Genomic DNA, 13,303 nt, shown 5'->3' with positions numbered 1-13,303 from the left:
AAAGTACTGGAGTTTCAGCTTTAGCATCATTCCTTCCAAAGAAATCCCAGGGCTGGTCTCCTTCAGAATGGACTGGTTGGATCTCCTTGCAGTCCAAGGGACTCTCAAGAGTCTTCTCCAACACCACAGTTCAAAAGCATCAATTCTTCCGCTCTCAGCCTTCTTCACAGTCCAACTCTCACATCCATACATGACCACAGGAAAAACCATAGCCTTGACTATAGAGTACTTTCAATTCTTATGACACTTTACTGCAACGTGATAGAATCATTCTACATTTTACAAAAGACAAATGAGTCTCAAAGAGGTTAAGCAAGTGAGGTCACAGAGAGTAAGTTCACACTTTGGATTATCCAGCTCTAAAGGATTTATTCTTTAAAGTGCTTCTCATTAATTAATGGATGTCAGATGAGAAAGCCACAGAATATTAGTTTTGGAAGAGATACAGAGATTCATTTAGGAAAACCAGTTTTCTTAGACATAGAGGTGGCCCTGGAGGTAAAGAATCTGCCTGCCAATGCAAGAGACATAGGTTCAATCCCTGGGTCAGGAAGATCCCCTGGAGTGGCAAATGGCAACCCACTCCAGTATTCTTGCCTGGAAAATTCCATGGGCCAAGGAGCCTGGCAGCTGCAGTCCATGGGGTCGCAAGGAGTTGGACAGGACTGAGTGAGCAACACTTTCAGAGAAACTGAGGCCTAGATGGGTTCTTTGACCATAAGGCCAGACACAGAGAGGCAGAGATCTCAAACCCCATGGTGGCTCAATGCTGCCAGCCCAGCGAGACTGTCTCCAAGGCTCACCCCGCCCATTTGGCATGGGCAGCAGAAGTGGGAGCAGTTCCACAAGGCACCAGGGCATTCCGTCTGTTTTGGCATTTGTTCTCTTTGCCCCCAAAGCATCTCCCTCTTTGCCCACTTGATAAACACACATTTTTTTTTTCAGGAGTTAATTCAATTCAGTCTCAGAGTCACTACCCCTGCGAAGTCTTCACTGATTTACCGCCTTCTCTTCCAAGAAAAACAGGTAAAACGAACGAAGGAATCGGTGAATAGTAGTGAACTTTTATTGTGGATTTATGATTCATTCATTCACTCATTCACTCCACAAATATGTACTGAGTCTCTACTAGCTGTGAGCACTGTGCGAAGTGCTTTGCACATACTATGTTCGTCATTCCTCACCATAAGTTAAGTACTATTTTTATTCTAATTTTACAAACAGAAAATCCAAGCATAGAGAGAAACAGTATCTCTTCTAAAAAAGGATCTTTTCCTCTTACTCCTTCGTGGTCCCTCTCTATCTTGAATATACAATTACTATGGAATTTGCAGCTGTCCATTGAACTTTGCTTCACTTCCAAATTCTGATTAATGATGCTATAATTCTGCATATATAATGATATATTTGTTAAGTGTTGCATGCCACTGTACGTCCTGAGCTCCATAATGGTAGGGGTCGTATCTACATTACTTTGTTTCCTATTATATCCACAGAGTCTGGCAGAGTGGCATATAGTAGGCACTCAGGAAATGATTGCTGAATAAACAAACGAAGAATGAATGAATAAAGAACAAACGCACAGAACCCTGGTCTCTGAGTATTCGCTGTTTTGTGCTGCCTCCCCAGACCAGTCTGCTCTGGGGACAAACGCCACATAAGCAGCAATGGGTACATTTCTCCCCACCACCCCCCAAGGCCGATACTATTATCTTGCAGTCTAGAACTCAGTTCTGGATACTATAATTTTCCATTTTCTTACATATTATTATGGTTATATTAATTCTACAGATCCAAATGGAATGAAAACTCTTTGAGAAGGGACAGAAGCTGTTTTTATTCCTGTTTAGGAACAACATAATGACAAAGTCCTGTTAGTACACAGCACCCCAAATAACAGGAGCTTGGCCAAGAGCCTTGGGAGGAACTCAAAGTCATGACCATGGCCCTGTGTTATAGCAGCCGGAAATCACACTGCCGATTTCCACATAATACAGCGGCTATCTCCAAGGGCAGGATCCCAGCTCCCAGACACTTAATAGCCCTCAGGCACGTGCTGTACCACACACGGGTCCCCAGGCAACTCTCAAATGTGCACTTTCCTTCTTTCTGCCTTATCAATGAGACTAATGTTTACTGTCACTAGCCTCTATCCTTTATTTTAAAACATTTCACAGGATATCGTTAGTTAATTTAAGGGGTAAAGATAGTATCCAAAAATTCTCAAAGCACACTTTGTTTTAATGGACATATATACACACGCTTCTGTGATACTTTACATGGGCATATAGTACATACACACATCTATTTCAAGTATTAGTTATATTTTTAGATGCATATGTAAATTAATAGTTATATACATGCACACACACACACACACACATATATACATAGAGCATCATTTCTGAGTACCTATCGAAACTAAAGGAAATATACTTAATACAGAGAGGAAAAATATTGTGTAATAACAGCTAGGAATTTCTAGGAGCAAAAAGAATAACATAGGAGTTTAATTTTTATGTGTGCATGTACATGTATATATACTATTATAGTCACATGAAAATATGTTAATAATACAAGTAGTCAGGTATTATAGAGATATTTAAATATATTAAAATCTATGTACATGTGCATATACAGACACATTAAAAAATACTCAGCATAATATATTTGAATGAGCATGGGATTGGAATGAAAAGAGACTGATCAATCTGATGTAGCACATTTTTAGGACTCAGATAGTAAAAGGGTGGAAGAAACAGGTAATAGAAGAGTGTTATGACATTGAAGACCCTAAAAGATATGTTACTGGTTCTTCATTATTTGGGGATAACTGCTCTTAGCAATTGATAAAGTACATGTGAATAAGAGAAAAAAATTTATAGAAATGTATATGCAAAGAATAATGGGAGACAGTGGCTGTCTCATTTTATTGCCTTCTCATATGCCACTGGATCTTTAATTATCATTGCAGAGTCTATTTCAATCTTTAAAGCTCTAAATGGCTATAAATTTAAGCAAGTAGGAGGCTGACTTTGTTAAAAACCAAAGAAGGGAAAAGTTTCCCTTGGTTGATGAGGAATGTACCAAGATTTTTAGAGCATAGTTATTATAGTATTAGAGATTTTGCTTTGAGAAATTATGAAAAGTTTATAACATCTTGGATAAAAAGAATTATAACAGTCAAGTATATTTGCACATATTACTCTGTGCAAAATCCAGAAGCTAGAAGCACTTGTCTTCTCTATTTAAGCCTTACGTAGAGACTTAAACCTAATCAATTAAGAGATACAGGTTAAAGACATATAAACACATGTATTGGAAAAGAATATACAGAGACCTCATAACTGTCAAGGCTGTGTATTCAGTTTGGAATTCATGTTAACTTAAAAAAACAACAGCTGAGTTTCCAAACATCAAGCTTTATTTCAAGCTGAACTAGTTTAATTCTAAAATGACAATATATTCTTGATTTAAACCCAGATGCTGAAATGCATGATGTTAATGCATCAAAAGCCATATACACGATCATGTACATGTAACTACAGCTTTAAGATTTAGTGATATATTTTTACAACTACTTTAAAAAATAATATTAAAATTGGAACATTCTCTACACCTCTCAGACCACATTTTACTCATGATCAATATCTACTTCTTAATTATGCTAAAATCATTTTAAGATCAAGAAGGCATTTTTCTTCAAACACACCTTCTCTCTTTTCAATGAATATTTACAAGTGGAAGTCTATATTTATGGCAATGATTACAGGTGCATTTTATTTATATTTTATAGCATTTACAGGAAGTTGTTTTCCCTCTTCTGGATGGAGGCAGGAAAAAAAAAATGAGCTAATCTCACTTCTGGTAAAATGCTAGTAGTTTGGGGCAAGAATAAGCTAGGAATCAAATTAAAGGATTCTGAACATCTGTTTCAGAAATACGTTACAGGGGAATATGAGTTGTGCTTTTCAATATAAATCACCTTATTGCTTCTATGAATAAAAGAAATGTTTCATTATTTTATTCTGAGTGTAATCATCCTCTAGTTTGCTTCCAGTTCTAATCCTTTTGTTTATAAAATGAATTATTAAGTACAGATACATTTTCTCTTCCATTACTAAAAAGGTATACAGCATTATCAGAATAAAATTAGAATAGCATACTTCAAATCACTGCATCCCATAGCTAAAGAAATAAATGTTCCTTTATATTTAAAGAGATGGAAAGTATCTGATTAAAGTTCATTTTCTCTTTCTTCCTTAAAATCAAAATACAAACCTCGGCTAGACAGAATAGAAAAAGTTAACAATGATTAGAAGTACAAGTGGGGCTAAAAGACTATGACCAGAATAGTAAAATCATCTGAGGACTAGAGAAGTTGAACTTGGGGAAAAGTCACTGAAAGAAACGGAGCAGGGCATCCCTTGCCTTTCCCAGGCCGCCCAGAGGTGTGAGCCCACAGACACCTATGAAAACGACGGGATTTCTTGGCCTACCATTTACCACGCCAGCGTACCCTAGAGTCAGCAAGGAAGACTCGGCAAAGTTTCCAAACCATGCTCACCATCCCCTACTTGCTCTCGGTTTCTCCCGATCGACCGTCAAGGCAAAGTCACAGGAAAAGGCTCACCTGTGCGGGGCTGATCCAGCCATGTGGGCAAGCACAGCGCTCCCCACAAGCCCCTCTGCCCTTGGTGCTCGTCTTTCGGGGGCTTTTCCGCACACTGTCCCACAAGGTGACCAGCTTGGTCCTGTTTGAAGCCGGGCCCCCAGCTCCCGACGGGGGCATAGTCTGGGAGGTGTACCCGAGCCCCTGAGGACTCCTCTGCCAGCCACACGCGCAGTGAGCATCTCTGATCAGTGTGGGCACACTCCTACCCGCATCCGTGCCACCGGAGCCCCGGGGGCAGCTGTGCTGCTTGGTGAGGTGTGCGTTCATACTGCAAGGGTGCCTACCCCTGCCTTTGGTCAGCTCTGCACGGGAATGCCTCCCAGCTCACACCCCCTTTCTTCCAGGCAGTTGTAAAAAGTCTTTTTTTTTTTTCCCTCCCCCTTCCGTGGATCCCTCAGTATCTCTGACAGCTGCTATAAGCAGGGCATCGTGGGAGCGGTGGGAGCCGCCGGAGCAGCTCCGCACAGCAGTATCTGCGGGCTGGTAGCTCTTTGTCAATAGATGACTCAACTCAGAGCAACTTGACAGTATCCCTGCTCCAGGCAGAAGCAATCAATGCCCCACACAGCTGGGCTACAAGACTGTACACTGTGCTACAAACCCTTTTTGGATGGAGCCCCACAGTACAGAGGCTCTCCGTGATTTGGCATGCTGGCTTGTCCCTCTCCTAGCTGATTCCCCCCACACAAAATCCAGACCTCAGGAAAGAGAGCTTCTTATCAGACTACCAGGACCCTTCTTTCCAGAGAGGATGTATCTAGGCTGAGACAATATAGCATAAGCAGTGTCAAATGATGGGAAAGTTAACCTGTGAAACAATTCCCAACGTTTACAGGAATCACTTACTCAGAGAGAGATTTGCCAGGACCCAGGCCGAAATCCTGAGGTAACTCAACACTGATTCATTCAGAAAAATTACGGAGATCACAGCATTTTGCCAGAGTCCTTTAAAATTCGGAAGTGTGTCTTAGAACAGGATTATATATTGTAATACAAACATATATTCTTTGCACTATGAGCAATTATTAATCCTTTCTGATTCAAAATAAAGCAATTTTCAAAGTTCAAAACTGATGGGTTGGCTCATTCTAAAACAGTGTTTTTCTTTACCCCAAATTATTCTGAGGATTTCCTTTCAAATACTTTACCACAACAAATATATTCACCACAGAGAGAGACTGCATTTTAAAGTGAAAGACACATCCAGTTCTGTCATCCAGTATTTTGGTTTCCAAAACAGAATTTTCAAATTCTTTCACTGAAACATGAGTGAAATCTATCCAATTTAAAGCAATTGCCTTCCAAAGAGGACATGATTGTTTTAAAATTTGAGTATGATTGCAGAAACCATATGCAGTATTTTCAGGAACGTGAAAGGCTAATTACAACAGTACTTAGAGTTTTTATTCTGTTTAAAATTTTCCATATCTATTGCCAAAACGTGTAGTCCTTATCACATATCCCTAAGAAAATAATTTTGGCTTAATTCAGAAGCAAACTGCCATCTATGCAACACCAAACAAAGATGATATAATCCCAGAATATAATTCTTATTTATAGATCATCAGATGCCATCAGATCCACCTTTCTTGGTGAATTGACTAGGTGCTGGGGCAGTATAGACCTCATTTCTGACTTAATTGACAAGATTCTTCTTCCTAAAGTCATAATTACAATAAATTCTACATTTCAACACTAGGACTCCCTGGAGTAATCATTATTGTAAATAAAAATCCTAAAAGAAAGGAGCAGTACTTCCTCTTTTTGCGTAGCTGCGCCAAAGAGACCTTTCCCAAATTCTGCACAAGGGGTTGATATAAATACTTTGCCTGACACAGCAAGCATTCAAAACACCTTTGCTAATTAATACTGACCCATATGCTGCTGCTACTGCTGCTGCTAAGTCGCTTCAGTCGTGTCCGACCCTGTGCGACCCCATAGACGGCAGCCCACCAGGCTCCCCCGTCCCTGGGATTCTCCAGGTAAGAACACTGGAGTGGGTTGCCATTTCCTTCTCCAATGCGTGAAAGTGAAAAGTGAAAGTGAAGTTGCTCAGTCACGTCCGACTCTTTGCGACCCCATGGACTGCAGCCTACCAGGCTCCTCCGTCCATGGGATTTTCCAGGCAAGAGTACTGGAGTGGGGTGCCATCGCCTTCTCCACTGACCCATAAGTGTAAGTTCAAAGGACAGGTCTGGGTCTCCATTCAAAATATTGACTATTTTTTTCCCAAGCACCTAGTACACTGCCTGCTCAGTACATAGCAGGCTTCTGATAAATATACTTCTGGATGGATGAACAGAAGGAAAGAGTAGAGGAATGAAGGGGGTGGCTGACATTTTTTGAAACTCATATTTGATTCAGGGCTTCCCTGGTGATCCAGTAGCTAAGAATCCACTTTGCAATGCAAGGGGCACCAGAAGATCCCACACGTCATGGAGCGACTAAGCCCATGTGCCACAACTACTGAGCCCACACGTGACTGCTGAAGCCCTTGCTCCTGGCACCCAGGCTTTACAATAGGAGAAGGCACACAGGAGAAGGCGGCACACTGCCACAGAGCAGCTCCCACTCACCGCAACTAGAGAAAGCCCCACACAACGATGAAGACCCAGCACAACCAAGAATTAAAAAAAAAATCTTTAAAAACGATCTGATTCACCAATGCTCCAGAAACAAACTACTTTTTAAGGTTAATTTTCATGTTGACTCTGAAATATTAAGGAAATCTGTCACAAAAACATAAAGGCTTGACGGTTGAGTAGAAACAACAATGGCATTAATGGTATTTCTTTCCAAAAGAGAAACAAGGAGTCGATGTCAATACCTACAAACACCAAAACTGCGGCAAATAGATCATCATGTGACATTCAGTGAGAAAGGGGGCAGAAAATTATCTTGGTTTTTTTCTCTTCCTCTTCCTTCCTCACTCTCTCATCCCTCCCCCATTTTTTTTTTTTTTCTTTTTTAATACTGAATCAAGGGATACTGGCTGAATGAACTTCTGGGTCAAATAAGGCCCTCGAGAACTTCATATTTATCTGGTGTCACTGTGACACATGGCTGTACAGTAGGATTCGATGTGAGATGGCAATATACCATCACCCCAGCAAACAAGAGTGTCAGGAAGTGATAAGTTTGGTTCTCTCCAATCTTATCTAACCATAGATGCTTCTCCAGTTTTTCAGGCAGATTTCATTGCTCAAAGGCCCATCACATCTTCAGGGAATACAGGTCCTGTTCTCATCTATTTGCCTCTCAAGTATAAAAATCAATCTATACAGAAGTAAATCAGTGTGAATCCATTGTAATCTTGTAATGGCGTTTGCAGCTTGCAGCAAGACAGAAAATTTCTTGGCAAAGATATTATAAATCTTCATTGGGACCTAAATCTGTTATGAATGAGTTCTTTGGAATGAGCTATTTCTTCCCATCACAAGGACAGTAGAATTTCTGTTTTAATAACCTCTGCATGTCATGTCTATACAGAAAAATAAATATTATATATTGCATAACTAATGTTACTTTCCTCCAAAGAGCTTAAAGTCCATAGCAAACTTCTTTTAAACATACCATAAGACTGTTGACATTATACTTTCCCTTTAAACATATAAAATAATTCTAGCCTCCTGTCTCCCTTCCCCCATTTTTTTTTCTCTTCAAAAATGACATTTGGCTTTCCAAGTCTGAGGACAGACCACTTAAACAGATAAATATGTCCAACTAGTCCACTGTATATGAGACAGACCTACTAATTAAAGATAATTCAATTTGGTCAACTGTAATTGGTCAACTGTAATGACCATAAGATGACATGAAAGTCTGGCAAAATAAGAATTAGCAGCGCACAAGTCTACATCCTACTTATCACTGTGATTTAACATGGGCAGATGGTGTACAGGGCAATGCCTAGATGAGATATATCTTACTGACCTCTCTTTGACCTCGCACTGACTCTGCAGAACAACCATTAGCAGGGATTTTTTGTTTCCTTATGTTTTTTGAATGGGAGATTCTTTAAATTCTATAGTGCTTTACCGTTTTCAAGTTTCACACACATGATTTCATATAATCCCATTTTAAAGCAGGGGCTTAAAAATAAAATCCTGGCTTGATTTTTTAATAAAACATACATAGCAAAGATGAATTGCTAAATAAATTGTATTGCATTAAAACACTATGCAGATTTTTTCCAGATAAAACTTCCTTTAGGCACTCTATGTGTATGAAAATATTAATTACAAAAGAAGAACTAAGTGCTTGCTAACAGGAGGCTGGTTAGCAGAAAAGCCTTTTAGCAGCTACAAGTCATGTGTTAAATAATCATAAAATGGTATGAAGTATTAGAGGCAATTTCTCTTAATTTGCAAAATGTATACAGTGAATTTCTGTCACTGCAAAGAATAGAGATGCCACAAATGCAAATGAATTAATCATTCTTCTACATCTAATAACCTTAAGCCCAATCTTCAGAACTAAGCACAATTACCTTTCAAAATAAGATAACCAAGAATATTTAAAGTACTTTAGATTCTAAAATTATTTACAAAATACTTATACTAATTTAATCATAAATCTCATGAGACAAAAGCAAGCATGAATTAATAGTGCAGGATACATCCCTACTGCTATAGAGATTTAACTGGACAGAGGATTTAATAGGAGTTAGAAAAAAATTTCAAAAGGTCCCAAATTCTCACTAATATACTTGGATTTGGGTGGATATTAGTGGGGAGGGGATTAATCTGAATTGAAAAGGTCAAGCTGTCAAACGGTTTTCAGGAAATGCACATTTATTCTACTATAACAAATTCTGTAACACTACTAGAGAAAAAGGAAAACAGGTTACATGACATTTCTTAGAGAATCTGAAATGAATACAGATGACAAGGTGATAATCACTTATAATGTACATATTTTAACAATTTAACCTAAGTGATGAACCACAGTATCACAAAAATTTTGTTCTCATCCTTCAAGATCAAACTAATATCACTTGTCCTGTGGTCTTTCCAGGCCCACCTGGCATATTCAGTTACGCACTGCAGTACTGTCTGTGTATCTTCCACTTTTGTCTATTTCCCTCAGTCGCCATGAGGACCATCCTAGTCTAAGCCACCATCACTTCTCTGTAAAACTGGTGAACCAGCTTTGTAACTGGCTGCTGGCACCTGCCTTACGCCAATTCATGCTCATGTAGTGGCCAGAGCCACTTCTTCTAAAGTGAGAACCTGATTAGGTTTGTTGTTCAGTTGCTAAGTCATGTCTGACTCTTTGTGACCCCAAGGACTGCAGCAGGCCAGGCTTCCCTGTTCTTCACCATCTCCCAGAATTTGCTCAGACTCATGTCCATTGATTGGAGAAGGAAATGGCAACCCACTCCACTGTTCTTGTCTGGAGAATCCCAGGGATGGCGGAGCCTGGTGGGCTGCTGTCTATGGGGTTGCACAGAGTCGGACGTGACAGAAGCAACTAGCAGCAGCATGTCCACTGAGTCGGTGTTGCCATCCAACCATCTCATTCTCTGCCTTCCCCTTCTCCTCCTGCCTTTAATCTATCCCAGCATCAGGGTCTTTCCCAATGAGTCAGCTCTTCTCATGAGGTGGCCAAAGTACGGGAGCTTCAGCTTCAGCATCAGTCCTTCCGATGAATATTCAGAGTTGAGTTCCTTTAGGATGGACTGGTTGGATCTGCTTGCAGTCCAAGGGACTCTCAAGAGTCCTCTTCAGCACTACAGTTTGAAAGCATTAATTCTTCAGTGTTCTACCATCTTTATGATCCAGAACTGCCAATAAAGCTTCATTTTCTGGGGATCTTTATCCCTACATACTCTGTTTAAAGAGTCTTGCATGGTTCGCCATCCTGCACTGTGTGATCTAGCCTCTGCGGCTTTCACCAGCCTCATCTGTGGTTCACTCCCTGGTTCCACCCTCCAGATACACAGGCTGTGGTGAACACCTGCACTGAGTCCCAGCTTGTGCACACTGCTCCTGATTCTTGCCCTCTTCACACCTCCACATAATTCATTCTTACTCACCCTTTGGTGGGGTGCATCAAGATACCACCTCCTGACTTATATGTTTTTGTGGGTGGGCATTCTAACTCTATCTACTTCTTAATGATTTCTAGGATGTTTTTGCAAATTGGAAAATCAGCTCTTTCTTCGTGGTACAAATATTTCCCCCCAGTTTGTCTTTTTAAATTTCTATTTTGGCCACAGTGGTTCTGCCATGCAGAATTTTCCAAAATATGTATGTGCCAGTTAAAAGTGACTAACAGATCGAACACCAGAATGAAAGCAGCTCTAACCACCGTTAGTGGTGGAACTATGGCTCATTTTTAAATTTTTCCTATACCCTTAAAAAAATTTTTTTTTTGTATTGAGAATATAACAACACAAGTTTTCAATGGTCTGTGTCATCTGGGAGGAAGATGAAGGTATGATAGCCACAGGCTTTGATAAGTTAAGGACATATCATGATTTCTAGGGGAGCCATTAAAAGAATAGGACTATCACAAGATTCAGGAGAGCGGATACCTATGGATGAGGAAGGGGTTAAGAAAGAAGAGTGCAGAGAGTGGAAGCAGATCCCAGGGTGATAAATTGCTTGTTGGTTATCTGAATGCTTCATTCACAATCATTCATTTTAACTGTATGAATGTTTTACATACTTCACTGCATGTGTGCTACAATTTACAATTTAAAAAAATATTAAAAGACGTTCACCATTCATAAAAAAAAAAATGATACAATCTCCTGAAAGCTATCTCAATGAAACACACAATGCAGTCTAAAAAGAGTGGGCTTATTATGCAGCAGGGCTCCAAAACAAATTTACCTGACCTTACTTCCTACCAGATTGCCATCCCAAACACTCTTGTATTCAGAAATTCCTCCCAGAAGCTCAAATCAAATGTCACCTTTCAAGAAAGCATTCCTGGACACTGCCCCACCCCCTCCCAGAACAGATCAAGTCACTGTCCCATTATAAACTTGTTAGCACCTATGCTTCTCTACTGTAATACTTACGATCATATTTAAAACAAGATTGCATTATTACCTGTCTGTGCCATTCTCCTCAATCATAACCTAATCAATAGTCAATAGGGAAGGGAGAAGGCTTTTTTATTTTTTCATTTGCATCCATCCTCTGAGTCAAGCACAAAAGGCATTCAATGTTTATTAAAATACATTAAGCAAGAAAATAGATGAAATCATCCTTCAGTGGTTATTACCACACATGTATCCCAGTCTATGTTTTACATCTCAAGTGTAAAATGAACAGATAAGCATTTTGAATTTAAACACAAAATAGCAAAGCATTCTGAGGTTATTGTGTAAAATATTTAGTGTGGCTGAGTGGTACAAGTGTATGAATTTATCTTTTTGAAGAATTTGCTAGTGGTCTTATAATATTCGATACTAAAAAAAGAAACAGCTTCTGTTTATTTTAGCCAGATCTTCATTCATAAGAGCTGTACTTCCTGACAGCTGTGCTTTTCTCTCAAGAGTTTTCAAGCTGTTCTCCCTTTATAGCTAGATGGTGCAAAAAGGGGAGTGGCTCCCCAAGTCAGAAGCCAGTCAGCAGTAGAGCAGGGAGAGAATCCTAAACTCCAGCCACCAAAGTCACGCTCCTCTTTGTCGTTGTTGTTCAGTCAACAAAAACATCACATCCGACTCTCTGCGACCCCTTGGACTGCAGCACTCCAGTCTTCTCCAGGAGTTTGCTCAAACTCATGTCCACTGAGTTGGTGATGCCACCCAATCACCTTGTTAGGTAGAATAGGAAAAAAGGAGTCCAAAATGTTGATGGCTAAAAGACAAAGGAAGGAAAAGCCCACAGAAAACGGAACAAAAGAAAATGCACCGACTGGAGTGAGAACCTCAGGTGAAACAAACAGCTCTCCTGGCTAGCCCAGTTTACATACGGCAGGCTCAGGGGGAGGAGAGAAAGCCTATAAAAGAGGAGCCAATGTTGAACTGCTTTTGGGTCAGTTCACCCTCATGTCTTGAGGATGTATTTTCCTTTGCTTGCCAAATAAACCTGAGCTGTAACAGAGCTGTAACACTGGTCCACCATTTCAAATTTTTGCTGCGGCAAGACAGAACTGAGGAAATTACACAGGCCCCCGACAATCTTATCCTCTGTTGCCCCCTTCTCCTCTTGACATCTTTTCTTAATTTGATATAATCCAAAAGGTGTACATATTTCATGGGATATTAATACAAGTATATATTAGCGAGCAGCAAGGCAACATGACATCTTCTCTTCCTTCCCATCATTAAGTTAGAAAGTTAAAAAAATTAAGCATTATTATCCGTAATAGGTGTCCTGCTTAGTTCTTTAAAAAAAAAAAAAAAAAAGTCTTGTAGTTCACAGTATACACAATTTTTACTCCCTTAGTAAAATTTAAGTTCTGACTATTTTTTTTTTCATTATCACAGATGAGCTTGTTTAGTTTTCTATTGAAATTTTTCATTGTTCAGTTCAGTCACTCAGTCCTGTCCAACTCTTTGCGACCCCATGAATTGCAGCACACCAGGCCTCCCTGTCCATCACCATCTCCCAGAGTTCACTCAAACTCATGTCCATCAAGTCGGTGATGCCATCCAGCCATCTCATCCTC

The 13,303-nt window shown here is 39.8% G+C and overlaps 1 protein-coding gene across 3 annotated transcripts in view; it reads right to left on the bottom strand.

The window, feature by feature from the left end:
- DLG2 (discs, large homolog 2 (Drosophila)) overlaps positions 1-13,303 on the bottom strand; it is a 2,340,373-nt gene that overhangs the window by 935,776 nt on the left and 1,391,294 nt on the right. The window contains exon 1 of one of the 3 annotated variants that reach the window (XM_010853192.1): positions 4,634-5,027. The exons of the other annotated variants lie outside the window; for them this stretch is intronic. Coding sequence (XP_010851494.1) covers positions 4,634-4,942 — 309 coding nt within the window. The 5' untranslated portion in view covers positions 4,943-5,027. Of the gene's footprint in view, positions 1-4,633; positions 5,028-13,303 lie in introns of those variants that run through there. 3 annotated transcript variants of the gene reach the window in all.

This window comes from Bison bison, unplaced genomic scaffold, assembly GCF_000754665.1.
Source record: "Bison bison bison isolate TAMUID 2011002044 unplaced genomic scaffold, Bison_UMD1.0 scf7180017864324, whole genome shotgun sequence".
Lineage (NCBI taxonomy): Eukaryota > Metazoa > Chordata > Mammalia > Artiodactyla > Bovidae > Bison > Bison bison.
The sequence above is the reverse complement of the archived record's forward strand: the minus strand, read 5'-3'. Positions and strand labels throughout refer to the sequence as shown.